The sequence below is a fragment of the Lygodium microphyllum genome, chromosome 29 (genome assembly GCF_053477565.2).
Source record: "Lygodium microphyllum isolate KBCC chromosome 29, Lygodium_microphyllum_v1.1.10, whole genome shotgun sequence".
Taxonomy (NCBI): domain Eukaryota; kingdom Viridiplantae; phylum Streptophyta; class Polypodiopsida; order Schizaeales; family Lygodiaceae; genus Lygodium; species Lygodium microphyllum.
Genome location: NC_141163.1, coordinates 47,972,258 through 47,985,479, shown reverse-complemented (window position 1 = coordinate 47,985,479; position 13,222 = coordinate 47,972,258). Strand labels below are relative to the sequence as shown.

The following is a 13,222-nucleotide window of genomic DNA, read 5'->3' as shown; positions in this document are numbered from 1 at the left end:
ATATGTCAAAGATTGATATATTTGTGGATTCTAGGTATTCACACACACAAGTAACTCCCTTGAGTTGAAGGACTACAGTTTTTTGTTGAGATCCTGGGTGCCTTTAGACCAAACAAACTTTCTTGGGAGAGCTAAATTTGGAGAATCTAGGTTTGGATGTATTTATACCTACTAGTATGGGTGATATTTTGGAGTTGTTTTACTTTTGCAAGGAGGTACTTCTCATAGAGATTTGAGAAAAAATTAGGAGTGAACTACATTGGAGAGGTCTATTGTACTTTGGAGTATTCTTGGCAGAGTTTTAGAGTCTCGTATCAATGTGTATCACTGTAGCAAAGTGATTAAGGTTGCATAATGTGGTCAAGCTATCATCTTGCCAAATTTTTGTTTGAGACATTGCCTTGGATGCAAAGTTTGTAAGTTTTATGTGCTACTATAGTATATAGAGTTTTCTTCAAGAGTTTGTTTTGTGTCTTTTGGTTTCATCTCGATTCTTTCACCTCTCATATCTTGTGCCTTGAATCTTGGTGGTTTTTGTCTACCCCCTCCTTGACAACATAGGGTCTTATATACAAAGTTTATTCATGCTTGACCTTGGCATTTTATCTACCTTTTAGAGGTGTACCCTTGATCCTTGGACCCTCTCTTCTTAGTATCAACCATAATACCATTTTAACATCTATAGTGTGAAATGTCTTTGGACTTTGTTGGATTATAGAAAGAGATAATGGTAGCATTGTGGATGTCGATTAGAGAGACACTCTAGCATGGTAAAGGTGGTACATATATTTCTTTTAATATTCTCTTAAGTTATGATAATGATGAAGAATCTAAATGTTTTCAATAAATTCAGCTAGACTACTACATGCAATTATTGACCCATATACTTTTCACTTTACGCAAATACAAAAGCTCATCTTCATGATGTGCACACTAGATTTATATGTGTTATATATAGAAACAAATGTCAACCGCAAAATTTATTCCTTTATTCTTCGGGCTACATATATAGTATTATGCATGTAACCTTGATTGCTACTCTGTATAACTTATTATAGTTGAGGCAATGGCTCGAACAACATGCCATTTTTCTCATCTTTGCGACTCCCCATTTAGCAACACCAAGTGTTCTCAATCGTCAATTGTAACCATAAGTAGACATTGGCTTGCATCCATGATGTTCAACTTGTGAAGGAGCTTGTGGATGTGATTTTCAGCATGGAATGTTAGGTCTTGGTTGTGCTTGCCTATAAGACCAAGAAAATCTATTAGACTTAGTCAAAGCCCTTCAGCTTTGAAGCATGAAACAAATCTCATATGCAAAATGAAGCTATTTGTTTTATGTTTCTACCTTAACCCTTCAAGTTGTTGGATTGCCTTATACTGCTTAGGTATCTCCATCAATGCCGCTAGAGCAAATTGCCCTTCTTTTTCGGCTAGAGTACAACCTCTTGACATGACCTCAGCGAAGTTTACAAACTGCAACATGAAATGTAGAGATACTTTAGGACAATGAAATCTAGTGTGTCCTAGAATGCCATGCGGCATGTTAATAAAACCTATCGTTCCTAGTGCCTCGGCACAAACAATTGGTCTCATTGAGTACTCATGATCATTACATGCATTCCAAATTCTCTTTTGTTTTGGCTTATCGATTTCTACATTGAGGAGATCTACATTCACTTAAATGAAACTAGAGATACATTTTCATTTGGTATTTTGATTGTATTTTTGCAATGACTAATGTGCATCTATTTAGGTACACACACACACACACACACACTCTCTCTCTCTCTCTCTCTCTCTCTCTCTCTCTCTCTCTCTCTCTCTCCCCCCTTTTTTGTTGCACCCCCTCCATGCGCTACTCACTCTCTCCCAATAGAGTTGTAAGAAATCTTAAGCTCTTTTGATGAAAATTGATATGTGCAAACTAGGAAATTAACAAAAGTGGCTTGTTTGAAAAGCACCTGAAAGTTGTCAAACTTGCGTTGTGGAATAGCATCATCGAACCATTTCATCTTGTCCCATGGCCCATCTCCAACCCCCACCAAAACAATTGATAAAGGGTAATTACTGTGAAACTCAAGATACATATCATGAGCTCATGATCACATAAATTACATTCTAATTAACTTGTATGCTACTAGTGTACCTTGCAGCAACAATGGCATCAATGGTTGCCTTCTCTTGCACACTCAACATCCCTCCTCTCACATTACCTGTTACCTGGTCAATACAATTTAATTTCTTACATTCTACCCAATGCCCCCTTGACTTGTGGCTTGGAAACCATATTGATTTACATATTAAATTGTATTGGTTAACATACTTGGCCATCAGCAATAATAATAAGAACATGAAATTGGTCTCCATTTTGTTTCACAACATCTATTGCAGCATGGATAATAGGTGCAAAAGAAGTGGGGCCTGCATAGAACATTAACATTGATTTAAATCTAAAAGGATTAAAATATTTTTCTTATCAGATGTACACAATAGATAATTCTAGTATCATCAATTGGAGTTGGTCACCAGTACATATTAATTAGTTGTGTAGATGACTAACCAGAGAGGTTGATATTGGGAAGTATTTCTCTATAGCGTTTCAAGACTACTTCAAAACCAGCACAAGGACTTTTATCTAGGTTGAAGTTGAAGCAGCTTCGGTCATGGGTGGTTGCTGTGATTACAAGGAAGGCACATGGGGAACTATTAGAAGGACTTGAGTTGATCAAGGACCATGCAATCTAGTGCAAATCTTGAGGAGAGCACAAAAAGATGAAAGAGTGGCAAACCGTCTCCAAAACCGAAACAAGGGATTAGGTTATCTTCATCGAATTCCAAGAGTGTCCTTCCAATGATTGAAATTGCTTTCTCATAAGGATTCTTTCCATTAGGAAGAAGCGCATGAAGGCTAAGTCCATCGAAAGAGTATTGACCTATAAGAATATTTAAATCCAATTTGAGGTATAAACAACACTTATCATTAGCCTTGCAAGGCCAATGTGATCTCATATTCCAACAGCGAGTAGTGATGGACGGAGATAAAATGCCATATACAATATAACTTGGTAAATTATCTCCTCAAGATCTAGCTTAGTGATCGTTGTCTTAATCATACTAATACGATCTAATAATCGATGTTAGGAGGTTCATAACAATAAGAACAATTTTCGAGTGTGGTCAATATGTAACTGTTTGTTGTCAACCAAAATAGACACTCCCATTGATATTTATCATCTTCTACCAACGTAACAAGATTCGAAACCATGTAAATACAAAATCCCAACAAATATCTGATCAGTGTCTCGACTTGCTAATTTAATATAACACCTCCTAGCCGCCTGAGGCGGTGTATTGAGGGAGGCCATACAAGCTAGCGATCAGGCAGTGATATTAGACAAATGTACAAGACAAGATGATGATCAATAGCACATACACTTTGATCGGTCACAATACAACGATATCGAATAACCTTGAATTGAAATAAGGATGGGTGGCCGGCCACGCATACATTGATCGATATGCTATAATTGTACATAAGTCCCAATAACCTCTACCAACCAAAAAATTCTTCATATGGAACTTCCATAAAGAATTTTTTTTTGTTGTCCAGCTTTTATCCCACAATTTGAGTGATATTGTCAGTGCCTTGAGCATTTGCCATAGTTGCAGCTTAGGTATTTAGTGATGTATACAACCTGTAAGTATCTGACTCCTTATCCTATAGTTCAGGACCAATTTCATACTATTCAAGACAGTTTTCCTGACAACCTGCTTGCTGTAAGCTATATTTCAACAATGAAAAAACACAGTCAACTGAGCATAAACCAACCTCAAATCACTTCAAAACATTCTATGGTAGTGGCAAAACATCCCAGCAACAAACTATATCCTTCCTGCAGATGTTAGGTATCCTTCTTGCAGACAATAAATCAATACTGTGGTATAACCAGCAATAAATCAGTCCAAAGTTTGGACTTTCAGCACTTACAATATCCCAAAAATCATCTACCACTCAAGTGATATGATCCAAGCATTTGTTAGTAGCAAATAAGCATCACAGATACTTCAACCCTATAGGTATATTGTTTCCAAATTCAGGACAGTAACCATTTTACTATTTCTAGCCTGCAAATAAGCTCCAAATTTGAGCATTTAGCACTCAAATATCATGCTCAAATGCATGATAACAAGGGCATATACATTGTTAGGATGAAAGCCACTATTGCCCTGGAATCACCTATTGTTTATTGTAGTAAACAGCCTATCTGCACAAGTCTGTGTTGAATATCTCAAAATTTGTGAGAAATTTGAAAAAACTTTCTTCTGCAAAGTTGTAGATCACATCAAGACGGTTAGGTTAAGTGGGCCATTTCTCTAAAAACTATTTTTTAAGCAAGATATATCTTCTACAAAAAAACGAGCTGCAGGCACAGTCTCATTTGATGATGTTTTGTTTAGATCCGATGTCTTAATGTCAAATGGCCACTACCAAGCCTTCAGGCTTCAAGCATTCAAGCTCTGATACCATGTTGGAAGAGAGGGAGAGAGACAAAGTGGAGCGAAAGATGAGCCTCAGCTCATTCTTATTCTTCTTTTATTATTCTTCCATCATACTAACTGAAAGAGACTTACACACATAGGTATGGCAAACCAATACCAACTGTGATTAAGTCACTGACTACACCAACTTATTGAATGCCACACACATGTATAACTGTATCCAGATAATTTCAGTCACACACATAAAGATAAATTGACTGAAGAGTAATGCGAGCTTGATATTCTAACACTTTTTTGAATGCATCCCAATCCACATCTCACTGAAAAAGATCATGGATTCTTTCTTGAAGACCATGCTTGGCTAGTCTAGCAAAATAGCGACTCCATGCATGTTGCGATACACCAAAGAAGAGCATTTTCTCAACATAGAAGCTAATGAAATCAGAGACATTTTGACCATTAAATTGTTTTAATTCCCACCCAACTTCCTCTAGGGCCTTTATAGCTGCGGAATCAATCTTCTCTTCATTTTGCCTTTGTTGTTGTTATTGTTGTAACATTTGGATTTGTTGTTGCTGATTTTGCTGCAGTATGTGTACCAACTGTTGTAGAGTATCTCCTGAAAAATCCCCCATCTTGGAGTTCTCTTACACCGACCTTCACGTCGGGTTTACCAATGTCGCAGCGCGTAGGGTTGAAGGTCACCACAGGGGTTTGGCAAGAAAATTGGACAAGATAGATAGAGATGTGCCTTCAAGAGATAAGTAGATTACCTTCAATTTTTAAAGGTTCAAGAGGTACCTCACAGTCAATCACAGGGGTTTGAGAAAGAAGAATGTATGGGGGCTCAAGAGCTTAGACTCTGGAGATGGTAGAGATAAGAGAAGGGTTGAAGGTTTCAAGCTAAGTTCTTCAAGATGTTAATAGAGCTTCCAACTGCATGTTCTTAGCAAAGATCACAAGAGTATTATCTCATAAGTCCTAACTCAAATCAAGCTTGTTTTCTTGACTGTAAGAGTAATCAAAAATTATAAAGTCAAGTACAATATGATGTCATATATAATAAACAACTCTATATCCCATCATTTATACATGATGCCATAGCATGAATCAACTTTGTATGATTACATTCAATGTAGACTGTTAGGAACAAAAGCTTATGTGTCAATTACAAGGCTTGTAGGACAAGGAGACTTGCTTCAAGAGAGCTTCAAATTTGATAACGATAAGTTACCACAGCCAAGAAATAAGAGAAAAAACTCCTCTTAATTCAACTCAAAGCATTTGTGAATTATCTACAAACATTGCCCTCCATAGGGGTGCATAACACTTGCATATTTTGACAATATGTCTTCTCTAGAGTAAGAAATGAATTAAAACGACACTGTTGTAGCTAATTCTCTAAATATGGTTGAAGATATCAGCCCTAAATATCGTTCGAAATTCACCTCTAATGATAGCATAAACTTCCCCTAACACATGGTGTTGGAGCGTTTGGTGTCAAAAGTCCATCACAGAGGTAAGAGACAGCATGGTGAAGGGAGATTCAGGGGGAGGAGTAGATGGAAGAGAAGGGGTTCGAAGAAATAGAAGACATAAAAGAATAGTCATAGAAAGAAATAGAAAATTTATAAGAATACTAACAAAGATGAAGCCTGTCAGTTTATTCCTACATTATGATAAGATAAAACTCTTGTTAAAAAAACGTGTATAAAATAATGCTTTCCTCTATGCTGCTTAGATCGCCCATCTGATGCTTCCATTGGCTCCAAAAGGGGGGTAAACTATTAGGACACCTAGCCAGAACTCAACCATATCACTCCTTCTTCATCTCCCACTTTGGAGTGATGTTCACTGCCTGAAAAGGATGCAACAAGCTACCCGGTTTAAGAGAGCTATCTTTATTTTGTTGGCAAGGCACACATCTAGATACAAAGTCTTTAACATCCCGCCATAGGCCTTTCCAATGGAAGCTTTTTGAAACTCTGTCATATATTTTGAAGAACCCTAAGTGGCCAGCAATCGGTGAAGAATGCATCTCTTCAAGGATCCTTTGGGTGAAGGGAGAGGCATGGGTAATCACAATACAGCCATGGATCCAGGCCATGGATCCAAATGAGGCCATTGTGGAGCTGATATTGGGAATTGTCATCCATGACAATTTGCTGTAATTTTCTAGAAAAGAGGGCTGAATTCAGCATCAAGCAAGTATGCCTCTTGGAGCTCTTCAATCCAATCATGGTGGAGTTCAGTGATGGATGAAACCTTGCATGCCCAGATGCGAGAGAGTGCATCAGCCACTACATTCTCCTTGCCACGGGTGTGGGTAATCTCAAAGTCATAGTTTTGTAGGGTAGCCACCCATCTACGTTGTTTGGGAGTGAGGTTGGGATGAGTCAAGAAATATTTGAGCACACACTGGTCACTTTTCACCTTAAATCTGCTGCCATACAAGTAGTGATGCCATTTTTTGATAGCATGAATGACTGCCAACATCTCCTAATCATAAACATACAACTCTCTCTCTTTATCATCCAATTTTTAGCTCTCAAATGCTATTACCTCGTGTTCATGCAGCAAGACTGCACCAATACCCCATCCACTAGCATCACACTGGGTGGTAAAATCCTTTGAAAAGTCGGGCATACGAGGATGGGGGCTGAAGTGAGCAAGTCAGTCAGCTACTGAAAGCTGCAGTCAGCCAACTCATCCCATAAGAAAACCTCTTTTTTCAGCTTTTCCGTTAATGGGGCTACAATTGTGGCATAATGGTGAATAAATCTCCAATAAAAGGAGGAGAGACCAAGAAAACCACGCAAGGAGGTAGTGGTAGTGGGGGTGGGCCACTCCCGGACACATTGCACTTTCTTAGGATCAGCTTGGATGCCTTTTTCACTAATGATGTGTCCTAAGTACTCAACCTCTGTTTGCATGAAGACACACTTGCTTTCTTTGGCAAATAGCCGGTGCTCTCTCAGTACATTAAAAATTTGCCTGACATGCTTCAAGTGCTCATGCAGTGACTTGCTGTAAGTGAGTATATCATCAAAGAATACCAACACAAACTGGAAAAGCCATGGCTGCAATATCTTGTTCATTAAGCTCTGAAATGTGGCGGGTGCATTAGTGAGCCCAAATGGCATGACAAAGAAATGGTGCAAGCCACGGTCAGTCCAAAAGGTTGTTTTGACTTCATCACCCACCTCATTTTGATTTGGTGGTAGCTAGATCGCAAATCAATCTTGGTGAGATAGCGTGCTCCCTTGATTTCATCAAGCAAGTCATAATTTCGAGGGATGGGGTATCTATTTTTTACGGTGATCTTATTGAGATCATAGTAGTCAATGTACAACCAGAAAGATCAGTCCTTTTTCTTAACCAATAGAACCGGGGAGGCATAAGGGGAAGAGCTAGGCTCTATGAATCCCATCTCAGTGAGCTCCTTGACTTGCTTTGCTACTTCCTCTCTCTCACATTTAGAGAGTCGATATGGGGGTTTATTGATGGGCTTGGCATGGGACTCCAAGTCAATTGGGTGATTCACCAATCTTTGAGGGGAAGGGTAGTGGGGGGCTAAAATAGGTCCTCATATTCAGCTAAAAGCGCTTTTAGTGCTGCATTTTGCTTCCCCAAGTTGTGTTGGTCATCATTATCCTTATGCAAATGCAAGACAAAGATTTGGGAGCGTTTCTTGAATTCTTTTTTGAGTTGTCTTGCTGTTATAAGCTGAAAATCTGCATTTTCTTTGATTCCCTCAAAGTGTACAAGCTGCCCATGCATTACAAACTCCATATATAGCTGAGAGAAGTCCATAGATATTTTTCCCAATTGCTGAAGCCATTCACATCCCAATACCACATCCACGGGGCCCATATCAAGGGTAATTAAGTCCACCTTTGTTGTGTAATTTTTAGCCAGCATAAGAGACACTTGTGTGCATACATGGGAGCTCACTTCCTCATTTCCATTGGCCATTTGAACCCGAAAAGGTTGCTTTAATTCAGTGGAAACACATGTCAAACGGCCGAGTTGATTTATTCACAAAACTATGTGTGCTGCCACTATCTATGAGGATGTATACACTCTTGCCATCAATGTTACCATGCTCTCGTAAGTTGTTCGGGCTCCTAGAGTCGGTCCATGCATCCATGGAGATCGAGCAGGCTAATATATTGGTGAATGAGGGGTGCCAAGGGTCATTCCCAAGCATGTCATCAATGGGGTAGCCACCGGGGTCAAAAGGGAACCCGTCCGATGAGTCGTAAAATTGATTGGGATCAATATCCTCCTCATATTCAGCATTTTCAGCAAGTATCATTATTGGATAGTTGTCATGCATGTCCTCTTCCAGCTTGTCACTATCTTTCGTACATGCTATTAAACTTGACAGTGGCATTCTTAAAGGGGCATTTGGATGCATGATCAGTCGTGTACTTATCCCCGCAATTAAAGCACAAGCCTTTGGCTTTTCTATCCTTGACAACTTTAGGAGGAATGAATTTTTGACCATTAGGACTGAAGCCATTCCTTGCCTTATTTTTAGCATACTTTTGGTCACTTTTGGGGGGTGGTGCTGTCCCAAAACTACCATATTTCCTTTCAGCATTAAAAGTGGGGTAAGTAGGAATTTTGGGGCTGCCATTCCATGCATTGTTGTTGCGATAATTATTAGCATATGGGGGTTGCCTGATAGGGTATCTTTGCTATCCTACAATGGGCTGCATGCTCTCATTGCAGCGGTATTTTCGACCATAGCGTTCGGCCAATTCTATGGCTGCAAACAGGGTGGCTGGCTTTTGAGCCATTACATTAGCTGAAAGATATGCATCTAGCCCATAAATGTACTTATGCAATGTGGCCTCATCATTGATTGCCTCAACATACATGGACAGGTTCATAAATTGGTTGGTGTACTCCCTCATGGTGAGATTTCGCTGATCAAACTGATACCATTGCCTAGCCAAGCGTTCTTTTTCCACAGGGGAGACAAAAACTTGGATCATATGCATCTTGAACTCTTCCCAATCACGAAACTAATGATTTTCTCTTTGAACAAACTCCACCATGTGTGGGCAAAACCTTCTAAATGAAGGGAGGCAAAAATGATCTTTGCCTCATCGGTACGGGGTAAGATGAGAAAATAAGCTTCCAATTTAGAGGTCCATTCCTCTAGTTCATCTGGGGATGAGGATTGCCCATTGAATTTTGTAAACACAATCTTATCATGCAACTCATTTGGGCCTGGCCGCCCATGAATGCCATGTGCTACATGTTGCCCATACATGCCTTGCTATCCAAAATTCCCATGGGGGCCATGCTGCCCGTGCATTACATGAGGACCAAATTGCCCATTAGGACCTTGTTGTCCAAAATGTCCATGCTGCCCATTACCATATACATGCTGCCCATTGCCGTGTGCATGCTGCCCATTGCCATGTGCATGCTGTCCATTGCCATGTGCATGCTGCCCATTGCCATGTGCATGTTGCCCATTGCCATATGCATGCTGCCCATGATCTCCGTGCATTCCATGCTGCCCAAGATTTGCATTGGAGTCATTCCCTTGAGTGTGCAAGTAGCTTCCGTTACGGGGGAGCTGGGGTGCCAATGATAGGCTTGAAGGATTTGTAACGGGGGAGGGAAGGAGGGGCTCATCATATCGAGTGGAGGGCTCACCCGTCTCATAAGTGCTATGGGGAATGCCATGGGTACCACCGAGACCTTGTGGGCTGTGCCCGGTCTCCAAGGGGGGAGGGCGGTTAGCCTCACGGGAAGGGACATACTCCTTCGGTTGATCCGAGGGGGGGGCAATGGCAGGGATGAGGGCGCCCATGCGCTCTATGAGTAAGTCCATCTTGTCCATCATCTCAGAATGACGGTGATCTTGGCGGCTTTCCATCTCCCTGTGGCATTGCTCCATCTCTCGATGTCGTTCAGCATGACGGGTCTCATGTTGGCATAAGGTTTGGTTGAGTAGAGACAAGCGGTCTATCTCGGGGGCACCCTCTTCAAACATGTCTTCACGACCCTCCTGGGTTGAGCTAGTATCATTCATTGAGGCATGGGAGTCTCTTATTTCACGCTAAAATTCCTCCTGGGCCTTTGCTTTACCCTTGTGGCCTGCCATCCCAAGTGCAGTCCACTAGACCCCTTGTTACAGAAATGATGACAACTTGAGCTAGGGAACTCCAATTGCCAAAATTTCTAATTCAAATGAAATCCCTCAATGCCCTCTACGAGGCTTTATAAAATTATATCCGACAGTAAATGATCAGGGCTTTGCTGTAATCACTTTTTGTGGGCTGACTGTGTAGGACTGCTGCCTGTCCCACAGTACCTCTGGGCACAAAACTGAGCGTATCTCCCAAACCATAGGGGGGAATGGGGAGATTTTAAGCTCAAATCGAAGAGGAAGATGCCCTCTTCGAATCAAGCTATAGAGCTTGTGCTCAGTCACACAAGAAGGATTTGTTGTAATCAACTTTTGTGGGCTGACTGTGTAGGACTGCTGCATGTCCCACAATACCTCTAAGCACAAAACTGAGTGTATCTCCCAAACCGTAAGGCGGAATGGGGAGTTTTTTAGTCAGATCAAAGGGGAAGATGCCCTCTTCGAATCAAGCTATAGAGCTTGTGCTCAGTCGCACAAGAAGGCTTTGCTGTAATCAACTTTTGCGAGCTGGCTGTGTATGACTGGCTGTCTGCAATACCCTGCAAAGACTCCCTCAAGGAGCATACTTTATCCCAATGGTGAGGGTCTTATCCCAGACATCCAGGGCCTCAACAATGGCTCTCAATGCCCCATAAAGCCATACATCCTTTGCATCCATAGCTCATTGCTGAGACCAATTCCATAATTGCATACCCTGCCCTTCTTGCATTGCATCCACCGTACATTACCAAGTGGTTCGTGACATTACCAATGCATGTAGGGGCTTGTAGGCTCAAGTGATCAAGGTTCAGGCTATTTCATCAAATGTATCTACACCTCCAATAATTCTTTGGGCTCTGGATCACTGGGAGGTGGGCAAAGTTCCCCCTGAGCCGGGTTGTGCACCCTCCCTCTTTTGTCTTGCCACCTCGCTTGGCATCGGGCTTTTCCTCACCTGGAATATACATGGCAGACATTTATTAATTAAAAAACCAGCATGAAATGCATTTCAGGAATCAAAATTTTGGGCTTTTGATGAAGTGCATGAAATTGGAATGGGGAATAGGGATAGAGAGCTTACCGGTAGTGACTCACTACCTACTCACCCTAATACAATGGATTTTTTTTATCACTTCTTGGATCAGCCAATTCATAAGAAGCCAAACGGGTTATGGGCAAGCAAAATATAATCACAATGAAGCTTCAGCATGAGTAAAATCCATTTCAGTACTATAAGATCAAAGGGAAATGGCTGGGATTAATGCTCAGCATGTATTCAAGGTTTGGGACTCCTATTATCTACTTGGACTCATACATTCTCTCAAACAAGTGGATGGGATTCAACGAGAGGCTTAAACAGAGAGAATGAGAGCCAAGAATCGGTTACCTTGAGTCTTTTGGAGAAGAAGGTAGCCACTAATGCCACCTTAGTCCTTCATGAGAGCTCAACTTGATCCCGCATGCTCCATAGCTCCAAAATGGTTGTGCTCCATCAAGAAAGGGTGAAGTCAAGCTTGGGGCAGGATGGTTCAGGACCTTCCCATGAAGAGATCTTGCTGAAATTGAAGTCCTACTCCATAGCCATGGCTGCCCACAAGTACATGCCTTCAAATCTTGCTTGTAATCTTCTTCCCGTGCTTCTTGATGGCTGAAATCTTGAGCTAGGTTGAAGAGGGACTCCCAGGGACCAAGAAGAGACCAAAATCTTCAAGATTTATGAGCTTGATGCCAAAGTTCCATGGCTGCCATGGACTGCACCAGACCATAGTTTCTTGAAGTGCAAAGGGGAGTCCAAGGGCTGAGGAAGATGCCTCTAATGCTGCCCAAGAAGGTTGCCAAGAGCAAGGAGTGAAGCTAGGAAGGAGAGGAGGGCTGGGAGGGCTGTCCTGCAAGCCACGAAGTAGCCCGTTTTTTGCGCTGCAAACTTTGGTTGCTCCTGGGGGGGCCAGAGGCATGCTAGATTAGGCTTGTTGCTGCTCAATATGATGCTCCAGCTGAGGGGAAAGCCTTGGGACAAACCACTCTTGTTGAGGAAGAGGGGAGGGAAGCAAGATTTCTGAGTTTCTTGGGATGGAGCTTCCATGGCAGCTTGGGGAAAAGAGGAGAGAGAAGGTCTTCTTGAAAGTAACTGAGTTTTTGGCCTTCTCTAACTGTGCTACCCTCCTTTTTGCCCAAAACCCTAAAAAATTTGCATGAAAATTAGTGACGACCTGTCAAATTTTTCTGCCCGCCTCCATATTTGTCCATGGTTCTTGGGAAAGCTCCAAGAAAGGCTGCCACAGTCTTCAAGAGGGCTGACAGCCTGCTTGAGTACTCCTGTGTACCTCTGAAAGAGATGTAACTAGAGCTTTCTAACTGTGGGAAACTGTGAGAGTCCTAAATCTATGGGAAAAGAGAAGGATCAAGGACAAAGCTCTGATACCACTTGTAATGAAGGAGACCTATGTTGAGAATCAGCAATCACACTCACTAAACAGCCTCTTTGTATGGAGCTTCAGGGCCAAGGACATGCAAGCTAACCTATCCCATATGCACAGTGGTGCCTACTATAGTTTCCTACTTTCC

At 41.5% G+C, this 13,222-nt stretch overlaps 1 protein-coding gene across 1 annotated transcript; it reads right to left on the bottom strand.

Annotated features, from left to right (window-relative positions):
* Positions 1–1,016: 1,016 nt before the first annotated feature.
* On the bottom strand, positions 1,017–10,339 carry LOC148010588 (E3 ubiquitin-protein ligase RGLG3-like). Its single transcript, XM_087671554.1, has 8 exons — positions 10,276–10,339; positions 2,796–2,939; positions 2,567–2,680; positions 2,330–2,427; positions 2,153–2,226; positions 1,968–2,073; positions 1,352–1,479; positions 1,017–1,247 (listed from the first exon to the last, which is right to left on the bottom strand). The coding sequence occupies exons 1-8, from the start codon at positions 10,337–10,339 to the stop codon at positions 1,214–1,216; spliced, it is 762 nt and encodes a 253-aa protein (XP_087527680.1). The 3' UTR covers positions 1,017–1,213.
* Positions 10,340–13,222: the final 2,883 nt, after the last annotated feature.